At 41.6% G+C, this 27,089-nt stretch overlaps 1 protein-coding gene across 4 annotated transcripts in view; it reads left to right on the forward strand.

Moving 5' to 3' along the window:
* Cdkal1 (CDKAL1 threonylcarbamoyladenosine tRNA methylthiotransferase) overlaps positions 1-27,089 on the forward strand; it is a 594,700-nt gene that overhangs the window by 9,453 nt on the left and 558,158 nt on the right. Inside the window, exons 1-4 of one of the 4 annotated variants that reach the window (XM_077801469.1) lie at positions 7,936-8,020; positions 8,891-8,934; positions 16,762-16,936; positions 18,554-18,666. In XM_077801469.1, coding sequence (XP_077657595.1) covers positions 16,767-16,936; positions 18,554-18,666 — 283 coding nt within the window. In that variant the 5' untranslated portion in view covers positions 7,936-8,020; positions 8,891-8,934; positions 16,762-16,766. The other 3 variants (XM_077801470.1, XM_077801467.1, XM_077801468.1) reach the window with 3 other exon arrangements.

Here is a 27,089-nt window from a genome sequence, read left to right on the forward strand (position 1 = left end):
ATCCTGGAATCCCCCCGCTGGGCTCTCCCCCACATCACTGCTCCAGAACTGCCCCTCCAGGTGGCTCGCTCTCACGACAATGCCGTCTTCATGTCACGAGCATGTCTGGTGCCCATATCTTGGGCATTTCCAAATGCTATTTTAAACTAATGGGACCCATGGATTCCTGGAGAATTGCCTGATGCCAGGGTTGGGGCAGAGAAGGTGCAAGATGAACCTAAGCCTCTTGTGGTTACAGAATAAAAGGGAAAAATGTGTGTGTGTGTGTGGTATACACACACACACACATATATATATACATATATGTATATAGATAAAAAATGTAGATATAGATATACATAACATATACATAGACATATACTATGTACATGTCTATGTATATCTAGATTTTTTTTGACATGGAAAAAAGAATACAGAAGTCAACCTAACCATGGCCAATTTTGGAATAATACCGGCAACTAAATAATGCTAGTGGTGGATTACAAATCATAGCATAAAATAAATACCATGAGTCCATCCTAATATACATAATTACTAGACAAGTGAGAAGGAAAGCTCATTCAGTAATATAAGTGGGAGTGGTGTAAATGGAAAAGCACCATTTGGCAAACACCACGGTGATAATCATTGCCTACAAGTACCATTAAAGGGTGCCTCAATTAGGGGGCAGTCACTCACTATGGCACTCGACACTTACATAATCTCCAAGTGTCCTCGCACCAGACCCTCGTTAATAACCAAGGGAGCAGTGGTAATGTGATGGGGGAGACCACGTTCGAAGGGTCTCCCTGCTCACAAGACCGAGCTGAGCCTTTGACCTGATTGGTGGAGAGGGCTTAGCATCACCTCTGTGGGTTCTTGTCAAAAATCCACAACCCGAGTTCAGCTGTGAGGGACCATCAGAGGACTCCCAGGGAGGGACATTTTACAAAACAACTGGTCATTTTTCTTTAGAAGTGTCCAGGTCATGAAAGATGAAGGATGAGGAACTGTTCTGCACTAGGACAGTGAGTAGCATCCTGGGAATTCCCTGTGTGGATGGCCGTGCTCCGGCTTCATGGAGCCTTATCATCTGGGGAAGCCAGACGAAGGACACAGGTGAATTATTTGTAATTATTTTTGCAACTTTTATGAACTCTAAAATTGAATTTCAAAATGAAAAGTCAGGTAGAAAGATTATAAAGTTTCAAATCCCGAGTTCTTGATCTCAGCCTTCTCACTCCCAGATGATCTCTGTCTGCGTCTTTTCAGTTTCTGTTTAGGGAGATTTCCTTCTTCTTGTCCAGGCCTAGACCTTTAAAGTCATCTTTATTTCTCTTTTTCTCTCTTATGACAAATCCAAACTACAGAGAGTTCTGTGGGCAGTGTCTTTAGACATGTCCCCAGTCAAACCACTTCTCTCAACTCTCTTGAGTTCCCTCCTACAGGACTGTTGGTGCTTTCCTGGATTATTATCATTTTTACTGGTGCATCTTAGTTATACAGAAAGGTGGGATTTATTATGCCATATTTGCACATGCACATAATTTGATCAGTCTCATTCTCCAGTACCTTCCCTTTCCCTCCCTGATCTGCTTGCTGTCCTCTTCTTGTCTTCCTTCTATTATTATTATTATTACTATTTAATTAGTGTATTATAGTTATATATAAAAGTGGTATTCATTGTGGTGTATTTATTACACATAGACATAGCACGATTTGGTAGTTTTTGTTCCTTTGTCAGCTGTTCTTCTAAAGGGAATTAATATCCAGAATATAGAAAGAACTTACAATTTTTTTGTTTGTTTGTTTGTGGTGCTGGGGATTGAATCCAGGGCCTTGTGCGTGCAAGGCAAGCACCCTACCAACTGAGCTACATCCCCAGCCCCAAGAACTTAGAGAATTTCACATCAGAAAAACAAATAATCCAATCAATAAATGGGCAAATGATCTAAACAGACATTTCTCAAAAGAAGAAATACAAATGGTTGAAGTACGGGAAAGGCTCTCCCACACCCTTAGTGATTAGGGAAGTGCATATCAAAACTGCACCGAGATTCTGCTTGCTCCTGTTAGAATGGGATTCAGACAGCACCACTGCTGCGAGGCTGTGGGGGAAGGTGCACGCCTACATTGCTGGTGGGACTGTGACTAGTGCAGCCACTCTGGAAATCAGCAGGGAGATTCCCCCAAAGACCAGGACTGGAGCCACCATGGGACCAGCTCCCTGCCCCCCCCCCCCCCGTGTGACTGGACCGTCTGCTAACCGACCTCCTTCTCATGACCTCTACTGGCCCCCGAGTTTCTTTTGCCATTCTTTCTTTCTCTCTCTCTCTTTTTTTAGTTGTAGTTGAACACCATTTCTTTATTTTATCTATTTTTAGGTGGTGCTGAGGATCAAATCCAGGGCCTCGCACGTGCCAGGCGAGTGCTTGGCGGCTGAGCCACAACCCCAGCCCTGCATTCTTTTCTTTTCCTAGTAAAAGCCAAGGATGAGTTTCTCCACGATCTGGTTTCTTTCACGGTCTGCAGGATCTCCGTTGACCTCCTCTGTTACTACTCGGCCTCACTGCAGCCCAAGCACTCTGGGCTTCCACTGCTCCTCCAGGATGCCACAACTCTCCTATCAGGGCTCTTTCACCAGCTGGACTCTTTTCCTTGAATGTCCAAGAAAAAGACTATTCCTTGGCTCTCTCCCTCACCCCTTCCAAGCCTTTTTTTTAGAGGTTCTTTTCTCTCCATGAACCTACTCTGACCTCCATCCTTAAAAACCTCGAGCTCTGGTTCTTGGTTCTCTGTAATCTGCTGTCGTTTTTTGGCCATCTTTATCACCACTGAACATGGAATGCGCTCTTAACGTCATGTTTGTTTGGTCCGTCTCTTCCCGCTAGCATATAAACGCTTAAAAGGGCAGGACATTGGTATGTTTTGTTTCCTGAGCACTGAGAACAGTGCTTAGTGTACTGCATATGTGCAATAAATGTGCTGTTATATAACTTAACAAATTTGTTATATATTGAGTCATGCATTACAGAAGGATAGAGAAAACATGTTTCCCACTGACACTTATAAGCAATTAGAGAGTTAGACAACAGATTCAAATTATTATTATTCCAGGGATTAACCACTTAACTGCTAAGCCACTTCCCCAACCCTTTTTATCTTTTATTTAGAGACATGGTCTTACTAAGTTGCTTAGGGCCTCGCTAAGTTGCTAATGCCAGCTTTGATCTTGGGATCCTCCTGCCTCAGCCTCCAGAGCCACTGGGATTACAGGCGTGCACCACCGCACCTGACTCATATTGTTATTTTTAATCTTTAAGAGAATAGGAGCTTTAGCCAGAACTCTTTGGGTTAAAAATCATAAAAATCCACTTTAATTAGCTTAAGGGAAGAAAAGTGGAGACTTTTATTCACAAAACTGAAGCGCTCAGCTCCGGGTACACCGGGTATAGAGGCCGTAGGTCGTCTTTGGAACTTGCTGACCTCTCTCTTCGTCAGTCACCCCTGCTTTCCTCTGAAATAGCTTTGGTGTCAGGCATGAGTCCTCCTCATGGCAGGTCTGGAAACTTCAGCCTCGGATTCTTGCAGTTGATGCGGAGCCCAGAATGTGCTCTGGTCTGGTGTGGGTTACATGCCCTCTGGCAAGAGAATGTGGTGTTCTCATTTCGAGGTCCTGGGCCACGGGCCACTTGTACAGCCTCTACACGACTTGTACCGAGAGTGGGAGAGTGAAAGATAGAATTAATTATGGAATTGAACCAAACAGGTTTGCATAAACTGATAGGATGGCTGATATTAGAAGTATAGCACTCTGACCCCTAGTGGTCACATTACAAGGAGCATACTCGGCGCACATACAAAGGAGGCTATTTCATGTCAAGCTTTTCTATTACCTTCGATCAGTTTATTTAGGAACAGCAGCAGCCTTCTCTTTTACCCTCCACATTGACGCATTCATCCATTTCATTCATTTTTCTTTTGACCTAGCTATTACATTCTTCTTTATTTTCTTCTGTCTTTACCATCAACATCTTTCTTTTTGGATTTGTGTAACACACTTGATAAATCCTCCTAGAAAAACTACTTTAGTTGTATGGTGTCCAGGTGGGGAACTTTATTCTGACTCCCAATTTATTAGATTGAATTCAAATCACTATGTAATGTACCACTGATTGACATGTGCCAAGCTCACCTCTTACATAAAAAAAATTGGAGCTGGGTAGTAAGTAGCATGTGGCTCAGTGATAGCCTACTTGCATTGCAGGCACAAGGCCCTGGGGTCTGTCTCTAGAATGGAAAAAACATTAGGGCTGGATTTTTGTCATATGCAATGAAAAGCTAATATAAAGTCACTTGTGCATGCACAGTGACTTACTGAACTTTAACAACAGCATTATTACTCTTTCTGTTTCTGACATAAGAACTAGATTAACCTGTTTTAAATCTTATTCTACTGTGTATCTAATATTCCACACTGAAAATTTCATGTTAACTTTTTAAAATCACTTTTCAATAGTGAATTAAATACATGAATTATTCATCATAAAAGGATATTGATTGACATACATTTATAAGTACAATGGCTAATGCTCAAATCATAAGCAAAATCTAAATACTTGTTCCTACTTTAAAATTTTTCTTATTTTATTCTTGCTTGATTCATGTCTGAGATAGTAAGGATTCTCTAATTTTATTATTGCTCACAATTCCCTTCAATTTTCATTGTCAGACTAACATAAAACATCAGATCATTCTGAAGGCATATGGATTTTATTCCACACATTCTCTGTCATTCCTTTCTGTTTTCTTGCCAATATTTTTTATTTGAAATTTTGCATTATTATTAATGGAAGTACACAGCTTCTTGTGAAGTACTCATATAGAATTGTTAAAACGATTGAAATTGTTAAAACAATTGACAGCATAGCCTAAGAGAGAGGAACTAGAACTAAGTAGGGCTACTTCAAAGCTCTAGGGATGAATAAGGATGGTAATCCACAAAGAAGGCTTAACATGGTTACTGGTACACATTTAAAAGTTCTCCCCAAATTTAGCTTTCCCCATTATTTTATAGGTTCATTTGCATTTTAATGTGTCTTTATACTGGCTTGCCCACTGCTAAACATTTAGTAAGCATTAGTGTAAAATTGTGGGCTGAGAAAACAATGACAAAATGAGGTGTATTATTTTTGGTGTATCTATTTTATAATCTGATTTGAGAAATAAAGCATGAAAGTTTAAAATTGATAAACAAAATGTAGTCTATACCTGCAATGGAATATTATTCAGCCTTAAAAAGGACGGACATTCTGACATGTTCCATGAACGAACCTCACAGGTATTAGACTGAGTGCAATAAATCAGTTGCAAAAGGACAAATAGTGTACGAGTCCAGTTATATGAGTCACCTAGAGTAGTCAAGTTCATAAAAAACAGGTAGCAGAAGGGCACTTGCCAGTAGTTGGGGAGAGAGAGAAATAAGAAGGGTGGGGAGATGAAGAAGTTCCAGAGATGGATGGTAGTGAGGGTTACACAAAAATGAACGTAATTAATGGCACAGAATTGCCACTTAACATAATTAAAATGATAAATTTTATGTTAAATTTATCTCACCAAATTGGAGATTTAAAACTTAAATATTACTGTAAAGTTAAATCTCAAAATAATTGTTGAATAATATTATAATACAACAGATAAACTATCAAATGTTATTTTAATTTTTCTTATAAAATCTGTTTTTTTATAATTTACTTTTTGGATAAATAAAGTAAAGTTGAATCTCAAAATAATTGTTGAATAATATTACAATACAACAGATAAACTATCAAATGATATTTTAATTTTTCTTATAAAATCTGTTTTTTTATAATTTACTTTTTGGATAAATAACACATTTGCAAAACATAAAAGGTACGAAATGATAAAGTAAGGAAAAGAACATTTCCTCTGAGCTTCCTTGTTCTCTTAGTGCTTTATCTCAGGGACAACCCCATACCCAGTTACTTATCTATCCTGCTAGAAATAATACGTATATTTACTCCAATTACTATATACAACCCTGCACTTCCTTTCTTGCAAGTTTCTTTTTCCATTTAAGAAATCATCTTGTGTCGCACATTAAAAGCAACTCATTCTTTTCTAACAGCTGTACAAATACTATAAATGCATGTAGGCAATCCTCTGTTGAGGAGCTGGAGAGGGTTTCTACTCTTGCTATTATAAGAGATGCTTCAAAAACACTTGGAACATATGTCATTTCTGTAAGATAGATTCCTAGAGGCAGGGTCCCTGGCTTTTCAAATGGTTTAGACTAAAAGTATCTGAAGAGCAGATTTCGTGGAGGAGGAATCTGTGTTGGTTGCTTCAGCCAAAAACCTGGAGACATTCTTGCATCTTCTCCTTTTACAATCAGAGATCACTAAGTCTCGCTGATTCTACCTCCTCAGTAGCTCTCCCGGTCTATCCTCCCTCCCTACTCCTCACAGTTAACAGCCCACTTTAGGCCTTCGATATTCCTCTGTGCCTGAAGTATTGTCCTCAAACCTGTTCTCCTGAGATATTTGCTCAGATACTGCATGCTGCCTAATAAACCCATGACTAGGGCTAATGTCCATGGTTTACTGCACCAGGTTCACCTGAATCTGTTCCTGCCCTGCCCCTCTCCAGCTGACCTCTCCTGTCTCACTCGTTCTGCTTTACAGTGTTGAACCGTCCAGAGCTCCAGGCCTCCATGGGTTTGCTCTCCCCCATCCTGGAGTGAATCTGCGTCTCTCCCTCACTACACCTTTGTCCTGTGCGCTCCTCCTTCACAGTGATTGCCACTCTCTACCAAAACTGCTTCTTCCCAGTAGCCTACAACCACCATGGAAGTCTCTTTCTTCCTCTGTAGCTCCAAAGCCTATCACAGTGCTTGCAGTTAAGGGGCACACGCTCAGTACAATTTTCTTAACCCAATTCAATTAGATCTTGGGGAAAAGAAGGAGAATCATTCATTCATTCATTCATTCATTCAACAAATATTTATTGAGAGGCTATAAATTCAAGGTTATGTGTTAGGCAGTGGAATTACAACCAAGATAAGCCAGTGCCTACTTTTGGTGTAATGAAAGAAGCAGGGTAATTTACACATGCATCATTCTAGTAGGTAAGGGCTACAGGTGGGTCCCAAGTCACCATTTAGATTGTCTTGTGGGCATGGATGATTAAAAGGTGGCATTTGGAGTAGATGAGGAATTCTAGGAAAGACATACTAGGAGAGACATTTGCAAAATAATTGCCTCAAATTGTGATGATACTCAAAGTGGGGCAGAGGACACAATTTATGACTCCTGTTAACAGTCTGCTTCCTCCACTTTTTAAGCTGGAGAAACTTTTCTGGTAAACAAAGTCGAATAAATATACTGTCTTGGGCAAATACTAATCAAGTGAGATAACTTATATAAAGGTCAGAATCAGTACACTCCATTGTAGGGACCTAGGAACTGCCTTCTAAGTAAAGAAATGCTCAACACAACCCTTGGGTGTTAAATGATTCATATTAGATTTAATCTCCCAACTCTTCTTTATCCTTCCTACCAAAGTTTGGGCAAACTACCAAAATACAGTGAGGACAGCAGTTTCTCTGGGAGTCAGAAATGGATTGGGCCTAGGGAGCATCACTCTGGTAGAGGAACTGTGGGTGTAAGCCAGGAACACTAATAATAAATAAATAGAGAGATAATGTTTATGTAAAGTGCTTCGCAGAGTTCCTGACAAGTTACAAGAGCTCGGGAGTTAGTCAGTCGGCGATTCTAAGACCTCTGAGGACTTGGGGACTTATTTTGGCTCTTGCAACCAAAGGAACTGGAAAGACAGGCATTCCTAAGTAGAGTTCAACCGGGAGTCGCGCTTTCAGCAGTGACGCAATTTGACCTCTCAGGGCCACCGTCGCCGAGCATGCGTACATCAACGTGGCGGGACGTAAGTGTCATGGCGCGCTCCTTGTAAACTCCGTGCCGTTTCCGGAAAGCGGCGGGTAGATTCCCCCCACTTCGGAAAGGTGTGTTATTTCCCTGCTGCGGTCAAAATGTGACCTGCACCACTTCTGTGGCAGAGCCTCGTTTCCGCGGTTGTCGTGGTCGCGCCGATCGCTCTCAGTCTCTGCCACCAGCTGGGACCGGGGTCGGCGGGGATCGGGTCTTCGGCCGCAGCCGTGGCCGGCGCGTCTGGCCCTCCAGATCCCGGGCCCGCAGTTGGCCTGCTTCATTTGTCCTCCCACTGTCTGCGTGGCGGATTCGTGGGGCGACGGGGCGTTCGCAGGTGTCCGGCTGACCCGCCGGGGACCGGAGTCGACACCGGGCGCTCCCCCGCAGCCCCAGCCCAGCCCGTCCGTTTCCTACGGTGGGACGGGGCCTCGCCAAACTGCAAGTCTGGCCTTGAACTTGGCGATCCTCCTGCCTCAGCCTCTGTCGCGGGGATGACAGGTGTGCGCCACTGATCTGGGCTTATCCTTAGTAAGGATTTGGACTCAGTCGGGCAGAGGGCCAGGTGCTGTCTGTTCACTTTGTGTCCTTTACTCCATACCCCCCCCCCCCCCCAACCTCGGGACACGTCTCCTTGGTGTGATCTGGAAGGCGATCTGCACGCCTGGTCGGTACCAGCTTCCTGTGTGTAGCTGTGGGTTACTGCGACCGCCCGAGGTCTTGCAGCAGTGGGTAGCATCTTGTCAGAGGGCCTGATGCAGGTAGGCAGGTGTCTGCACAGACAGCCTCTGTAAGCAGCAAGCCAGGCGTGCAGCTTCATTAACCCCGCTGTACAGAAAGGCCCTCCTAGGCAGCGTGATTCCTTTTAGGTAGTTTTGAAGAGCCCTTACAATGGTTTTGTGAGCGTATTGAGGACTTGCATTTTCTAATCAGTTTTTATTTTCCAGACTCATCTTTCAAGAGGACTTGAGACTAATTGCAAATAATTAAGGTACTGATTTACTCTAAATCTTTTATGTTTGAGTGCCATATTGCACATTAGCATTGCAGAAAAGTAGCCCAATTTCTTAGTAATTTACCATCATTTCATGAAAACACAATGATTTCTATATCACTAAGTCCAAGGGACATTTTCATTTATTTTAGTCTTTCATTTTTATTCAACAGTGCTGACCATATTCACCTCCTTCACATGTTCTCTTCTTTTGCCATCTTTGGCATGCTTACCTTCTTTGGGAGCTGCTGCTTGGTTTCTCTTATAGGCTCATTTTGCTCTGCTTGACAGTGAAATTTGGAATTCCTTGAGGTTTGTTTCTGTACCCCTTCTACCTCTGTTTTTCTCTCTGGGTGATCTTACTCAAGTGTTGTCAATATTGTTGATCTATTCATTTTATTCCAAGTGGTTGATCATTGTGGTTTTAATTTGCCTAGTGGCTAACGGGATTACCATCTTTTCATGTGTTTATCAGCCATTTGTGTATCTTTTTTTTGGAAATGTCTGCTCAGATCCTTCGCCTATAATTTATTTTGAGTAGTTTGTAATTTGGGTTGTTTGGCGATCCTCCTGCTTCATCCTCTGTCGATGGGATGGCAGGTGTGCACCACTGATCTGGGCTTATCCTTACGATTTGGACTGAAATCAGGCAGGGGGCCAGGTGCTGCCTGTTCACTTTGTGTTCTCTACTTCATAAAACCCCTCCCTGAACCTCGGGACACGTCTCGGGCTTAGTTGTTGGTGATTTTCTTTTTGTCTTTTTTATTGGTGCTGGGGATTAAACACAAGTTGTTGCTAATTTTCAAAAGCTCCTCAGGTGGCTAGAATGAACACTCAAAGGGCTTCTACCATTGCTGAAGGAGAACTGTGTGGGGTTTTTTTTTTTGGTATCAGGGATTGAACCTGGGGTGCTTAGCCACTGAGACACATCCTCAGTCTATTTTTATATTTTAAATATTTAGAGACAGTTTTTTACCGAGTTGCTTAGAGCCTCTCTAAGTTGCTGAGGCTGGCTTTGAACTCAAGATCCCCCGGCCTCAGCCTCCTGAGCAGCTAGGATTATGGGAGTGTGCCTGCCTTGCTGTGGTTCTCAATTAGGGATGATTAGGGCCAGCATCTGGGAGGGATTTTTTTTTTTTTTTCCACGTGCTGGGAATTCATCCCGGGCCTAAGTGGCCGCTGAGCTCCACCCCCAGCCTTACCTGGGCGGCTTTTAAGTTCTTGTGCTTCTCTTCTTGGAGATTCTGAGTCAGACGGGAGCCTGGGTGTGTGATGTCCTGAAGGCTCTCCCAGGTAAGTGAACGCTGTTCTAGGATAGTGTCTGTTGTCAGTATTTCTCCTTTTCACTCACTGACTCTATTCCCTTTATCAGACTTGATTGCCTCTGCCTTTGAGAAAAATTTCGTATGATTCTGTTGCCTTATTTGAATGTTGTCTTCCTTTCCTTTTATACCCAAACTTTCATTTTTGTTACTTATTAAAATTTTTCTTGAGGGCTTAATTCCTTCTATCAGTTTGTTTGAGGTAAGAACTTCCACTTACACAATCTCATTCATCACCGTGAGTATGTGTCATGATATGCAGCCAGGTTTAGGAACCTCTACGTCACGTTATAGTCATCTCCTTTGTCCCCAGCTAGAGGGAATTTCTAGAAATAGAATTGCTGGGTCAAAGGATATACAAGTTTCAAACTTTCAGATGGATTGGTGAGTTGCCCTGCAGTCCCTTTGAAACCCATTTTATACATGTTTTCAGGTAAAGGCCTTTTGTCAGTGTAATCTGTGAAGTGGAGAAAAATAGCAAGTATTGAAACAATCAGCTTTTAGTTCAGTTGTACATACTTTCCCATTTTTACTAGCTGTTTTTTTTTTTCTTGTGATCTGGGAACCTGGTCTGAGGCTTCCTACTCCTGAGCTATATCCTTGGCCCCTCTTATATTTTGAGATGGGGTCTTACCAAGTTGCCTAGGCCGGCTTGGAACTTGCAATCCTCCTGCCTCAACTACCCGAGTTTTGGGGAACTACAGGTGTCTACCCATGTGTCCCGCTGTTTGTATTTAAGTGAATCGCCTGTTTTGCCTTTTCCCATTTTCTGGCACGTGTTGCCCCTTGGTGATACATTAGATTCTTGCATTGCTCTTTGCCAGTGAGGCCGAGCCATAGGGGAAGAGCATGGTATTGCGAGGAAGCCTGCCTTCTAATTTTAGCTCCACTCTGGACTCCAGTTCTATAACGTAAGGAGCTTAGCAATACTCCCTGCTTCCTTAAGTCTGTAATGGCGTGGTGTCTCCTACAGTAGACTCCTTCCACCCCTCTTTCCATTCTGTTTCCCTTCGGTGGATCTGTACACAGTTGTGTATGGATGTAAACATTGTGTACTTTTTACAAAAGTATTGCTTTTAATTTGTCATTTGGTTATTCGTAGTCCTTCAGTAATTCTCAGAAACGCTGAAAGGCATGACCTTGCCCTCTATTTAAGCAAGCTTGGTAGTCAGGTAATGACTGTGACACGCTGCTGTGTGCTCAGCGTCCTCAGGTGTTGGGGAGAGTGGAAAAGAGGCGACACCTGTGTCTATGGAACGTGAGCTGTAACGAGACACGAGGCCTGTGGAAGGTGTGAGTGCGTGCCGTGAGGAAGCAGGGCGCAACAAGCGGGGGTGGGAGTGTGAGGCCGAGGAGGAATCGGCGATAGAGGAGCGGGCAGCGAGCCAGGCAGGGCCCGGGGGCTGAATGTCCAGGGGAGGGAGGACACGTGTGAAGGCCTTGGAGTCGGACGAGTTTGGCTAACTCAGAATACCCAAGCCTGGCGTGGTGGCTCACGACTGTTCTCCCAGCAACTTGGGAGGCTGAGGCGGGAGGATTATGTGTTCAAAGCCAGCCTCAGCAGATTAAGGAGGCACCTAGCAATTTGGAAAGAGGCTGTCTCTAGATTACAAAAAGGGCTTGGGAGGTGCCCCTGGGTTCCATCTCCAGTACCTCCCCCCAAACTTGAAATAGTGGGAGGTGGAAGAGGGAGGTAGCCAGCTCCATATCTTAAAAAACTGTCTACACTAAAATATTTAGAACCTGGTGCTGGATATAGTTGCCTGCTCCTGAGATAAAGCTGTGAACAAAGCATGCAAAAGCCCTTACCCCCACGAGTAAATATTCTAGAACAAAGAGGCAGCAAAAGCACGTAAGCAGGTGATGAAGTATGTGGTTAAAAAAAAGATGGGGAGGGATGGGAAGTTGGCGAGGGTGGCTTGCAAAGGCCTCGCTGTACGTGAGGGGCTGGGGTGAGCGGACTCGGCTGTGGGGGAAGAGCCCTCCAGGCAGGAGTGACTGACAGGGCTGTGCTCACAGGTGGATTCTGAGTAGATGTTAAAGGTAACACCAATAGGATTTTGCTGGTGGGTTGGATTTGGGGTGAGGTATGAGGAGGTGGGGCCGTCGGGGTGGGGGAAGCCTGGAGAGCCGAAGTCCTGGCTGACTGTTGAACTTTTTTTTTTCTTTGCTGACTGTTGAACTTTGAAATGGCTGATGGACACTCAGGCAGGGATGTCCAGCAGGCAGTCGGACATCTGAGTGGGAAGAGCGGGCTGTTATGTAAGCACACAGTGGGTCTTTCAAGGCCACAGGACGGGATGAGATCACCCGGGAGTGCCTGTAAACAGAGAAGCGCTCCTGTCAGGGAGCCATGGGCGTCCCGGGGGAGAGGAGGACTGAGCCAGCAGCCCCTGGAGGCTGGCCCTGGAGGAGGAGATGAGGCAAGGGCATCCTGGGGCCGTGGAGAAGAGCGCCTTGAGGTGAGAGTGGTCGGTATTGCAGATGCCACAAATGGCGTCTCATCAGACGGCTGAGTGTTGGTCAGGGTCTGTGTCATTGGAGGGTTTCCTGAGGGCCTAGTGGTGTAGTGGTGGGTGTGAGTCCGTGAGAATGGGAGGGGGAAATTGGAGACAGTAAATACAGGGAGCTTCTCTTTAAAGGCGAGCTGAGAGGAGGAGTGGGTCCATGGGAGGGATTTATTGTCTTCTCAATGAGAGAGGTAGTAGAAACAGTGTGCATCGCTAGATTCCATGGAGGCCATCAGTGATGGGGAGAGGGAGCACGCTGGAGTCCGGGCTGGCCTAGAGAGTGGAAGGATTGCCTTCAGGAGTAGTGGTTGGAAGGGGGAGTGCTGGGGTGAACAGACCGGGTCCCAGTAAAGGCAGGAGGCACCGTCTGTGCAGGGGCAGGGCGTGGACGGGCTGTGCCAGTCGGGCCTGCAGTTTCAGTGCCATCTTTCAGTCTAAGGAGATCTGTAAGAAAGGAAATCCTAGAAAATTCCTAAGATAATGAGTTTAAAGTTTCCTCACTGCAGCTCTTCACAGTTGTTAATCAGTACACAGTGCATATAAAAGGAAGCAGAATTTCCCAAATTCCGCTGAAGACTTTTTTCCCAGAGTGACTTCAAGAGTAACTTGGTAAAGACTAACTGGTGACTAGGATTATGGCTCAAGAGAAGAGCGCTCCCCTAGCGCGCATGAGGCACTGGGTTTGATCCTTAGCACCACATAAAGATAAAGGTATTGTGTCCATCTTCAACTAAAAAATATTAAACAAAAAAGCCTGAAACTTGGTTCATTTCACTTTACCTGGGCTGTACCTGGGCTCTTGTTTGCAAGACCAGGAAGCCCAACTCAAACTAATTTAAGCCCCAGGGAATTTAGTGGCTCACGTGGTGGGCAGAAGTGGGCTGCACCAGGGTTCAAGCACTGATTGGGTCCAGGTGCTCAAATGGCCTCAGTAGGGCTGTTTCTCTCCCTGCCTCCTATTAGGCTTTGTTCCTTCTCCAGGCTTCCTCCTCGTGGCAGGCAAGATGGCCTCTGGGATCCCAAAGTTGACATCCTTCCAGGTTAGCCACTTGAAGGAGTAGAGAAGCCATCTCTACCAGCTGTGGCTCAGAAGACCTTGCAGTCCTTTCTGGTTGGCTGGGCTTGTCATGACCAAGCCTGAGCCGATCACTGTGGCCAAGGAGACAGGTGACTGGCGGAGTGGGGCTTGGGTCCTGTGCTTTGTCTTGCTCTAGGGAAGGAGAGGGCTGGGATTGACAGTCCTACTTTGACCATGGATTATGTATGTTAATTACATCCAGGCCTAACGGTGGACATTTGGGTTATTTCTTACAATAAAACTAGATGAGTTTCAAACACTCGTTTGTCTGATGGACAGCACATAATTTGTGGTAAAGAACTCTTTACAAAGGGCACAAAATGAGCCTGGCTGGAAGCCACTTAGTTGAGTGATATGAATGGAAAGATGGGAATCTGGAGTGAAGAGAAGGGACCTTCAGAAAGGCTTGAGGCGCCTGAGAACACAGGCTCTGGATGCTCGTTCAGTGACACGGCTGAGAACAGGTCAGCAGGCGGTGGGTAGGCGTGGACACATCCCACGTGGGAGCCCTTGTCTTCTGTGGGCAGATTAGCCCCCTCCGCTTCCACCTGCTCCCCATAGAGGGAGGCTAGTGCTGCGTGTGCCTCCTGGGCTGTCTGCTGCGCTGACCCTGTGAAGGGCTCCAGACTCGCATTCCAGTCTGGTCTACACTGACAACTGTGGGCCTCGTTGTTGGTTGGTTCCGAAGTTGGGGTCCCTGCCTGGCCTTCTGTGACTGTACTCTCGTGGGGCATGTCAGGGCATCGTGTAGGGGGGAAGTCGGGCTCCCCACTTGACCCTATGACTGCCTGCGGGTGGGACTACAGTGCGTGTAGCTGAGGCTGGGGGAGAGCGGCGATGATCCAAGCTTCCCCTCTTCTGTTCCTGATGAGAGGCCGACTTGTTGGACCTGCTTGTCTGCACCTGTGGGCATCCTGGACTGCTGGCTGCTTCAGCTCAAGTTTGGATATAGGAGGCAAAAGAACCCAAAGAACTTGCTGACCTTTTCCTGGGTTCTGAGCTCCCTAGCCAGTGTGCCTTCTTTCTCCTTTCAAAGTCTCATGTTTTCTTTGACGTATGATTCCAAAGTTGTGCTTTGTGTGAGGAATGTGTGTCTACCTGGAAGCTGTGTCCACATCTTTAATTCTGAAGAATTTGGTATTCATTATATCAGGTATCATGAGCTAATGAATACCAAATAGCTGTTGTTGGGCTGCAGGTGTAGTTTTGTGGCAAAGTGATTGCCTAGCATGTGTGAGGCCCTGGGTTTCATCCTCAGCGCCACAGAAGAATAAATAAGTGAAATAAAGGTATAAAAAGTAAAATAACATTTAACAGAAGAAACTTACCTATTTTCTAATTTTAAGAGTTACAAATGTTTTTAACGTTTTATTTTTTTTGGTACCAGGGGCACTTAACCACTTGAGCCACATCCCCAGCCCTTTATTCTGTTTGACACAAGGCCTTACCAAGTTGCTTAGGGTCTCACTAAGCTTCTGGGGCTGGCTTTGAACTTGTGATCCTCCTTCCTCAGCCTCCTGCTGAAATTACAGGCATATGCCAATGCCCCTGGCTAATCTGTTTTTTTTTTTTTTACCCCCCTGAAGAAAATCTGAGGTGGACATATATATATTATATAGTTGTAGATGGACACAATACAATACAATTTTACATGATTCTGGGGGTTGAACCTGGTGCCTCTGCTTGCTAAGCAAGTGCTCTACCACTGAGCCACGACCCTAGCTGCCTCCTGAGGTGTTTTAAAATAAATTATAAACCCGATATTTCACCTTGAAGTGTTCAATATGTATCAATAAAAATAGTTTTTGAGGGCTGGGGTTGTGGCTCAGCGGTAGAGCACTCACCTAGCATGTGCAAGGCCCTAGGTTCGATCCTCAGCACCGCATAAAAATAAGTAAAATAAAGTCCAACTATAAAGAAAAACTGGTTTTGAACATAAGGACAATAATTTATAATAATATCCTCATCTAATATCTAGCTCATGTTCTGATTTTTTAACTATTTCCCAAAGTTTATTATAATTGGATAAAATAAGAACATGAGTTGCAATAGTTGTTAGACCTTTTTTTTAACAAAATTAGAGGAATGATTTCTTAGCTGACACAGGTCAGTGAGAAACTTCCGTGGAACTCAATTCAAAGAAATTTTTTATATTTAAAGATCTTTCTTCATCTTGAAAGACAGCGGCCTTCCTCATCGCCTCAGTCTTTCATGCAGTCATAATTTCCGTAGACATCTGCATGTGCCTATCTTGACTTAGCCACAGTCGCCATAGAGAGTGGCAACCCCTAGGGACACAACATGAAGCTGCTGAGGCTTGGCCTGAAGGCCACTGAGTTTTTCCAAGCCCTGGAGGCCATGGTAGCTATTGTCAACGATGGCAGCCTTCCTAAGCTGGTGGAGGTCTTGAGCTTTAAAATCTTTTAAATCTCCTTTTATCTTTTTTTTTTTTTTTGGGTGGGGTGGGGTGGGGGAGGTGGTACCAAGCACTGGACCACTGAGCCGCATCCCCAGCTCTATATTGTTTTATTTAGAGACAGTCTCGCTGAGTTGCGTGGCACCTCGATTTTGTTGAGGCTGACTTTGAGCTCTTTGTGATCTTCCTGCCTCAGCCTCCTGAGCTGCTGGGATTATGGACACTTGGCACTATGCCTGGCTCCTTTCCTTTAATCTTGAAGATCTCCTCCTTACTTTTTTCTCCATGGAGTCGCTTTGTTGAGGAAATAGTTCTGTTGAATCTTGGGATGTCCCATTATCGGTGTGACTTCTGATCGTCTCCTTGTGTTTATCCCCTGCATTTTCTCTAAACTTGAAGTGGACTTAACAGGCTTGATTAGTTTGCTGAAAATTTGTAATAGGTGGTGTCGTGTTAAGCAGATTTCATAAGCTTGTGCTATTTGACTTTATGTGATAGAAAAGATGCCTTCTGCATCCTGTGATACCCTGCTGGATGACATAGAAGACATTGTGTCCCAGGAAGATTCAAAGCCACAAGACAGACATTCTTCAAGAAGGCAGGTGGTTCCGAAAGTGCGAAGGCGCAATACCCAGATGTTCCCAGAAGAGGAGAACAGTCCGCCAAGTGACAGGTAAGCTTTCCTGGAAACGTGTGCAGCTTAATTTCTGGCAAGATGCTGGCAGGACTAGTCTGTGTGATCTGCATAGGGTTTCTTTTTTGGGCTTTTTGGACTTGTGGTAGGAAACATGAGTTCCCCCACCCCCTATTTCAGTGGCTTTGAATTTGGCAAGGCAAGGTGATTGGTTAAAGAAAAGGATGTGCAGTTGGATGTTCTTGGAAGGCAGGGCCCAGAATAGAAACTTCTTTCACTGCAATTGGTATGTAATTCTGTGGTACTTCTAAATTAGAATTTTTATTGAGATTTGTATTTCTTATGAGGTGTTTTGGATCTTTGGTAGTGAATACTTACAGACCAGCTTAAGGCATTGGGCACAGAGTTATTACCATTTCCACTGTTACGGTGGGACCGTGGTCAGTAAGATTCTAAGGCAACATTGCCAAGAAGGATTGCCAAATTGTAAGGTTTAAAGGAGCTCTACAATTGTTCAGCATATTGTTGAGAGAGTTTTAATATAGTTGATTATTTTTGTCTGGAACATTAAGCTTTTAGAATTTATAAATTTAAAAATTGCTTATTTTATGACTGAAGTTTATAATATTTGTTCTGAATACATCCTTAAGGTAGTTTCTTTTTACCTGAAATTATTAAAGTAACGAAACTTTTTTCCCTTCCTAAAAATATTATATTTTAAACTCTATTTTTATAGATGGAGTACTTTTTAAAAACTGCACTATGGGGGATTGAACCTGGGGCATTCTACCACTGAGCTGCATTCTACCCTGTCCCTTTTTATTCTTAATTTTGAGACGGGGTTTTCTTAAATTGTTCAGGCTGGCCTTGAACCTGTACTCTTCAGCCTCCAAGACGCTGGGGATTATGGGTGTGTGCCATCACACCTAGATGGAATACTTTTAATAATGGTGTAGGGTGACAGTTTTTAATTTTGATTAAATTGTTCATTTTAAAATAGATAATGATTGTAGCTAATATGAAGGAGTCTGAAAAGATATATTTGATATTTCATTTGCTATTACTGCTAGATTCAGTTTCTGTGCATTTTTTTGAAGTTAAATTAATGGTAGTATGGTCAGTAGCAGGATTTAAAAGCACAATTCAGGGGGCTGGGGTTGTGGCTCAGGTAGAGCACTCGCCTAGCATGCGTGAGCCACTAGGTTCAGTCTTCAGCACCACATAAAAATAAAATGAAGGTATTATGTCCACCTACAACTAAAAAATCATGATTAAAAAAAAATACAGTTCAGGGGGACTGGGGTTGTGGCTCAGTGGTAGAGTGCTTGCCTAGCATGTGTGAGGCCCTGGGTTCGACTCTTAGCACCACATATAAATACATGAATAAAATAAAAGGTCCATCAACATCTAAAAGATATTAAAGTGTTTTTGTCTGAATTTTTTTTTTTTAAACTTTTTTTAACATAGAGATTCTTGAACTTTTGTGGTTGGTTTATCTTGAATAGTCGTCTTGTAACAGGTTTTTAATTGGTGCATTTAATGAACAGCCAGTGAATTAATTGTAGTTTGCTTTTTTGTGTAATATGCTCTGAAATCATCCACTGCCTCTTTTTTAAAAACACTTAATGAGACTGCTTATTTATTTTTTTAAAACAGCACTATTCCAGGCATACAGAAAATTTGGATACGAACATGGGGTTGCTCACATAATAATTCAGATGGAGAATATATGGCTGGACAGCTAGCTGCTTATGGCTATAAAATTACAGGTAATGTGTTCTGTAATGTATTAAAAGTCTCAGTTACAGGTTTCAAAGAGTCTGGTTGCAGCAATTGACAAGTATTTAGCATAACGTAATGATTTTAAGGCAAAATAATGATAGCTACTATACCTAGAAAACTAAGGATCTTTAAAGTTACTTCAAAATAAATGGATATATTTTAAAATAAGTTTAGAACGTGAGAAGTAGCAAGCTGCAGAGAGCTTCTGTGTGCCCTTCACCCACCTTCTCTTAGTGTTGCCACCTTACATAACTGTTACGTAATTAATAAACTAGGACATTAACACTCGTGCAGTACTCTTCTCTAAACTGCACAGCCTTTTAGAGTCTTCCCAGTTTTTCCTTTAACTACTTTTTCTGTTCCAGGGTTCAGGTCCCATCTTACATTATTGTCATGTCTCCTTGGTCCTTTGAATCTGTGACAGTTCCTCCATTTTTCTTTTTCCTCTTTCATTACCTTGACGCTTCTAAAGAAACTGACCTATTATTTAGTAGACTGTTCTGAGTTTGTCTGATTCCTTGTGATTAGGACAAAATAAAAAGATCTGGGGATGTAGGTCAGTGGTAGAGTGTGCCTGGCTGGGGGCTGGGTTCAATCCCCATTACTGCCAAACAAAACCCCAAAAAACAAAAACAAAAAAAATATTATTTTTTATTCATTAGTAGTTCTTACTCTGAGCATGCCTTAACACATTTCAATGGTATGGTTTGATTATTAAGAAAATAGCCTTTAAGATAATTTCCTAAAACATTAAAAAGATATCACATGTTGACTTAATATATTTTGATTTAAATTTAGTCCATTTGTTTGGTCTGATGATGGCTGTCTTCGGTATAAAAGAGCAGTCCTTATAGGTTTAAGAATGTTAAGCTTTGCTTTGCACACATAACTTTGATTTCTTATTTGGGAATATTTAAAAAATTGTTTGAATATAAAATTTTCTTTTTTGCTGATGAGTATGTTACTCTTACATACCTGCATTATCTACACTTGTTTGTGATAATCATACTGTTGACTGTGGCTGCTGCAGACGCTCACAGTCCGTCTTTCCTTCTGAGGTGGCTGATGTGTAACAGAATGCAGGACTGCTTCCTCCACTGGTCCAGGTGCCCGAGGCCTAGGAAATACAAACCAGATTGCTTCTGTCAGGCACTTGGAATGAAATCTTATTTTTTTGTATTGGAACTTAGAATTGAACTCGAACTTGCCGATTCTAGGCATTGAGCTCCACCGCAGCTCTCTATAGATCTGCTATTTAGATAAATGAGTTCTGGATTACCTATGTCTATGTGGTTTCATTATTATGGAGTAGTAGGAGTTTATAGAAATTAATAATTTGTGTTTGTTAAAATATGGACCTAAAATAGCAAATGTGTAATTGATATAAATAGGTACAAAATGTAGATTATGTGTAACGTATACAGAGATTATTGAAAACAGTACACAGAAAATTAAATCAAAGTTAGCTCTGAATTGCCAGTTATAGATGTTTGTACTATTTTGCAAGGAACAGCTGTGTGGGTAGTTACTTGAAGTTGCTTTTACTGTGAGTTGAGAAGAATTCATAGTAAAACTTTATAAAGGCTCAGGGAAGTTGGCTGTTATTTTCAAACTTTTTGGTTTTGAAGAAAAAGCTGGTTCATAACTTTTGGATTAAGTATTAGAAAACAGTGCTTGCTTACCTGTCATCTCAAAGAATGAAACTTAGAGGAGAAATGATATTAGTCCCTAAAACTCAGGATATCGTGGATGCATGGAAACATGATTAAATTAGAATCATGAAGTAGTAAAACTTCCCCTGCAGATAATATTGCTTTTTTAAGAGGTATGCTGTGAATGCACACATTCCAGGAATGTGTTTTTCAAGTAAACTACTTTTATAGGTGCTACTGTTTTCCCAGTAATGCTTTGGTTATTGCTTTTGAATTTTTCCTTTGGAGATGCTGGCAGATTATTTTTGGTGTGGTCATTGGTGGCAAATTTCATATTTTGAGAGTATATTTAGTGTTAGCAATAGTCGGGACAGAGGCCAGATCTGAGTGAGGTACGTGATGTGTTGAACAACGTTACTTTAAAGAATTTGTCACCAGTTTCTAACCCAGTAGTGAAATAAAGGCTCAGTCTTCCAAGGTGAGTACTTCAGGGATCACTCTTTTGGATATGGCTGTGGTAGATACAGCTGTGTTAGGTGTACTTTTTAGTTACCTGCTGTGAATGATAGTACGCGTATTTGGTTAGTGGGGAGGGGGGGAGTCCATCTCAAGGACACTGAGGCCCTAGCTCATAAACAAGAGAATAACGTGTGCAATGCATATGAAATATTTGTGAATAAGCTTAGCTAAGTCAGAATTGTTCATTTTGGAATCCCTTCATTCAAGAAAACAATTATTTTAAATTGCTGGCTGTTAAAATTCTTGATAGTTTCTTTGTACAAGTTGCGTATAGTTCGTTCATTCAGTAAATGTTTTCTGAACCTGTCACATGTTACAGGTCTAGGAGGTGTAGAGATGTGAAATGAACTAGCCGTGGATTTCAGCAGGCAAGTTTATTTGGTTTTTGGCAAAGGAAAAGCCTCAGGTTCCATGTCAAATCTAGAAATTATTTTAGTAAATCTCGGGCTCATAATTATTTTTCCATTGTATAGTATGGTAGCAGGATCTACTGTCTTAAAGGCATTTTTATGACCTGTATCTTCTGAATACTTTGCAATGATGTCAAGTGAGAGTGTAGCATCTTATGTTTTTGAATTAAGGAAAAATTCTCTTCATAAAGTAAACATTAGTTTTTTGGGTATAGAACTTACTAAAATTGAGTGATTAATATAGCATGTTCTTTAGTTCAGACCATTTAACTTGAAGTATCATTAAATTTTTTTAACTGAGGTCAATGGGATATCTGTATGGAAAAGTTTGCACAAGAAAAACATCCAAGAACCACACTAGTCATGAGAATTTGAAGGATGTTAGAGCCACCCTTTTGTGTTTAGAGAAATCATGCTTGTTGCACATAAAGTAGGAGTGTATGTAGTTTTTTTAAAAAGTGACAGATTTTTGCCTCCTTATGTCAGAGTTGGCAACCTTGACATTTCAGACTAACCTTTTTTTTGAGTACTCCCCAGTACTTTTTTTTTTTTGAGTACTGGGGTCACTCGACCACTGAGCCACATCCCCAGCCCTATTTTGAATTTTATTTAGCCAGGGTCTCCCCAAGTTACTTAGTGCCTTGCTGTTGTTGAGGCTGGCTTTGAACTTGCGATACTCCTGCCTCAGCCTCCTGAGCTGCTGGGATTATAGGTGTGTGCCACCATGCCCAGTCTCACACTAATATGTTGAGTTTACCTTTATGATAAAATACAGTGATAAGTTAATTTTGTGGAAAGTGAGAAAGCAGTAGACTCCAGCTCCTAGAATGCAACTAATTGAGAAGCTCAAGGCATGTTATGCTTATCTTGGGCAGAGCAGTTCTCAGTGGGGACAGGATTTTTGTATACATTCCTAGGAGGGGCATTGATTTGGTTGTAAGGCAGCGTGTGTTGGGCATTACTGTGTTATTGCAGGAATCGGCTGACATAACTGGCATGAGGTACCTCAGTTTTAGAGTGAGATGGAGATTGGAGAAGACAGTGGACTGTGCCACTTCACCCAGCTAGTGCATGCTTGAGCTGACACTGGGCACAGGTGTGTCTGCCTATACAGCCTTACTTGTGTTAGCCACCTCATCTTTGTGCAAAAGACGGAAATCTGTCAATAGTAACAGCTTTTATCAGAGTAATTTTTGCGCCCAACATTTTTGAGATTTTGTCCTTCCTGAGAGCCTTCCTTACATGTGACCCTTTATTAGAAGGCTTTCCGTCCTGGGAGGGGAAATGGGGGTAGATACTATTGCATTTGCACCACAGGAGCATGCTCACATTAGTCTCATTGCCGAGTTAGGAGTTGGAAGTGAGTTTTTTAGTCACAGGTAGCAGTGTCAGCTGAGACCTGCCTGATCCATCCCCACCTCCTTAATAAAAATACAAAGTCATCACCAGTGGAAAAATACGTGGAAAAACCTTGAATTTTTTTTTTTTTTTTTTTTTAATCTTGAACCTTTTGTGGAAATCGGTGGTAATAAAACCATCGGCTTATCTTAGTGCAGGGCTGTTAACTTGCTCTTTAAACTTCTTTTCCTTTATCTTCACCATGATTATATTGTATCATGTCATACAGTCTGAAAAATACTCCTGTATCTTGAAATTTTTATGTAGCATGCTCTTGAGGATAAAGGCCCGACTTTGTTGTCTTAAAAAAAGTTATTTAAAAATATCCTGACATTTTGGGTTTTGATTTCATATCATACCATATGTAATAGTAACGAGTGTTTATAATGAGCTATTTAGTTTTGTGTTGAATAGTATACTAAAAAAAAATGGGGGTTGGGGTCATGGCTCAGTGGTAGAGTGCTTGCCTAGCATGCGTGAGGCACTGGATTCAATCTTTGGCACCACATAAGAGAATAATTGAATAAAACAAAAATAAGCTAGGGTACATTTGCAGAATTTCTTTTGGAGGTCAAAGATGATGCCTTATAAGATTCTGAGATCCATCTGGTATTATAGAAGAAATAAATTATACTCTGATCATGTGCAGAGTGTCTGAAATAGTCAGTTTATAGATGTAGTTGAATCTCGGCATTATTAAAAATTAAAGTTTTTATTGGTGAATTATAATCATGTGTAACAGGCTTCCTCGTGGTACATTCTCGCCTGCACAGAGCATAATTTGGTTTCTTCTTTAACCTTGTACCTGACCCTTCCTTCCCCCTGATTCACGTTTTCTATACCTCAGTGGTCTCCCTTCCCTTTTCATGAGATTCTTTTTTTCCCTCTTTTTTTGTCTAACTTCTGAATTTCAACAGTGTTTTAAGGCTTAAAAGTTGGACATAATAGGGTTATATAAAGATAAATAAAATGTTTCATGCTTTAAAATAGGAGCTGTATCTGCTGGTGTGTAAATTGCCCTCATGTGGGTATTCAAGCTAAATTTATAAGCTTTTACTTAATATACTTAGATTTCTGTATTCTATTTCTATATTCTATATGATATTTATATATCTGTAGATATATATAGAACAAAGATCTCTCTCGTGTATGGGAAGACTGTAGACTTGAGATCGTTATTTAAAGCACTTGCTTGACTTGCAGCAGCTCGCTGGCACCTCTCCTGGTTCCTGGGAATCTTCCTGTATTAACTTATATGAACTAAGGTTGTTCATAAGCCTCATGCATTTCTAGTTCTTGTCCCCTTTCTCATGTAGAAAGCTGAGAATTTATTCCAAGCTGCCTAGAGAGGATCTGATAACACAGGGTGGTGGAGGTACACACTGTTCCAGGAGGTGACTCTGGAATTGTGGCAGGGGACTTTCTGACCATTCTCTCAACTTTTAAGGAGAAAAGTCTCAGAGGGGTTTTATCTTTCTGGATGACAAAAAGAAAACAATTCACAGTATTGGGATCTGGGAGAGAAAGTAATTTGGAGATATCTAAATGTAGGATGAGACTTTTCTAGCATGTGACACTGTGGCATGTCTAATACACAACTGGGGTTAAAAGAGTAAATGCAGCCTCTTTTTGACCAGACCTTGTCTTACAGGTGAATGAAATTTGGGAATCCTGTACTGGAGTTCTGGAATGGCTAGCCTGAGCCAGGAAAAGTCCCTTTGTGATCTCAGAAGGAATTTGAGTTAAGAGGATTTGCTCTTCACACCACATTTCCCTCTTATTGAGGAAAGTAGATTGGAAATAGTGACAAAGTAAAAGATGGTTGACGTTGTGGAAGATGAGCCTCAATTTATGGAGGTTAAAAGACATTTTTAAAGTGGAAATTACAGAGAACAGACTTGATTTTTCTAAGTAAAACCAAAGACGGCAATGAAACGAATGTAAGAAAATTAGAGCATGGTGTGTTTTGTGTATTAACGAATGACCCCTTCATTTGGAAGGATGTGGGCAAATGTAACGGAAACCATGTATACAGTTGGGTCTTAAAATGCTGCGATTCAACAGGCCATTGACACATAATTGATTGCTACCTGATCCATAACTTTGTGGAGAACTCACTGTGGCCTTTGTGGCCTCAGGAATAAGTACACCTTGCAGAAGTGTGATGACATTGTTAGGTGACTGCAGATAGACCTGAATGGATACGTTTCTTAAGAGTGCTGTGATAAAGACACTATATCGATTTATTGGCATATTGTAACCAGTATTTTTCCTAATGAATCTTCAAAAAAATTTTAAGGTACTTTTAAAACGAATTCTTAAATATAGTTTACATCAGATTTACATAGAAACTTACCTTTTTTTTTTTTTTTTAAGACCTTTTAAGGACATTATTTTGAAGTGAGTCCAAGATGACACAGAAATGTGAGAAGTGGCTTTTTATAATATAAGGAGTTATATTTTATATTACAAAAACTGATTCAAATTCCTACAATAAGGTCTATATTGAAGTTTATTAATACTAGGAATTGAACCCAGTCCTTTTAAAAAAATTTTTAAAAAATTTATAGTTGAAGATGGACAGGATGCCTTTATTTTGTTTTATGTGGTGCTAAGGATCGAATCCATTGCCTCTCACATGCTCAGTAAGCGCTCTGCCGCTGAGTACAGCCCTATCCCCTATGAACCCAACCTTTTTGAGGTGGGGGTGTCTCTAAGTTGCTGAGGCTGGTCTTGAACTTGGTGATCTTTCTGCCTCAGCATCCTGAGTGGATGGGGCTCACCACTACACCCAGCTTACTTTATCTTAATAAAGTTTTCATGTTCTTTCATGAAAACTTTTGTACTACTAAAGTTTTGTACTACTAAAGTTCTGCGAAAAGTTCATCTTTTTATTTTTTGTGAACTCAACATTTTTTTATCCTGATCAAGTTTGGCCTGACCTTTTCAGTCCCTCACACTTCTGGTTTGTACTTTTTGTAACGTGGTAGTAATACTTTAGCACATACTTGTGTTAATTTTTGTGAGTAAACTGTATGTAGCATTAAACTGTTGTTTCTAGTCCTTCAAAAATTGCTTGCCTTCTGAAATTGAACAGCCTAAAACATTCTTTTGTATTAGAATTTTTGTGAATAAGTCATCATGCCCATAAATTTTCAGAAACTTGATATTTAATTAATCACTGAGTAATTAAAATTATTCTTGGAGATTTCATAAAACATTTTTTAGATGGTTCATTTATTAAGGTTTATTTATGAATAAATATGAAGTTTATTAAGATTTAAAATCTTAATTTTCTTTAAAAAAAAAAGAGCAGATGTTACCATGAAGGTGTCATTTAAAAATTATCTTACATCTTTAATTCTGGGGGGCAGGGGACCCTTCAGGGATGATAATTGAACATGTAGAATATTGCTGGCTCTTCTGGCATTCAGTTTAAAATGAAATGGCGTTGAAGATGCTATGATTTTTAGCTCTTGAACGATAGATGGCAGTGTTGTACCACACGATCACTGCTCTGGTCAGCACTGTTGTCTGAAAAATGGGTTTCATGTCACAAATAGTCCCATAGTAAAATTATCAGAAGTTGTTAAAGTAGTTGATGCTTTATTTTTTTTCCTCAAAAAATTTTAGCATTTATAAGAATTGGACAAATTTGCATTTTCCGAGGCAGCCTGATCCTGTGCAGACACCTGCTGCCATGTGTGGTGCAAGCCAGGTACAGGAAGATTCAAGACACTGGCTTGCTGCTTGATGCCCACTGCTCTGTTGCCCTGTTTGCCCTAGATCTTGTCAGGTCACTGTCCATATGAACATTAAGGCAGGGCTCTTGAGTCTGAGGATAGTATTTATTCCCTTTATCATTGTTACTTCCACACATAGGAAATAGTAACCTTTGCATAGGATTTGATGTTGAGCTCATTGATTCTCAGAAGCACTAGTGTACTCCGGTTAAAGAGGTTTAAAAGTACAACAGAATGGATTACGCTGTACTTCAAAATGCTGCCCCTCCCTGCTGGACCAACGTGTATTTGGTACAACTAATTTGAGAGATGATTTGAACATCAAACATCTGCAGGGACTTGATTTTGCCTCATCATAGTTTGTTGATGCTCAAATTTCTAAGGTGTCTTAAGTTTATAAGGTGTCCTCCCGCACCCTTTAGTCTAAGAGGTTGAACCCTGAGGTGCTTAAGCACTTAGCCATATCCCCAGCCTGTTTTATTTTTTGAGATGAGGCAGCGTCTCGCTAGATTGCTTAGGGCCTTGCTAAGTTGCTGAGGCTGACTTTGAAGTTGCAGTCATTCTGTCTCAGCCTCCCAAGCCACTGGGATTACAGGTGTACACAACTACGCCCACATTCAAAGAATTTTTATATAGTATCAGACTTAAATTCCATAGGTGCTGTGTTTATGCTGATTTAAGGACTTTT

Source organism: Urocitellus parryii, chromosome 8 (assembly GCF_045843805.1).
Source record: "Urocitellus parryii isolate mUroPar1 chromosome 8, mUroPar1.hap1, whole genome shotgun sequence".
Taxonomy (NCBI): domain Eukaryota; kingdom Metazoa; phylum Chordata; class Mammalia; order Rodentia; family Sciuridae; genus Urocitellus; species Urocitellus parryii.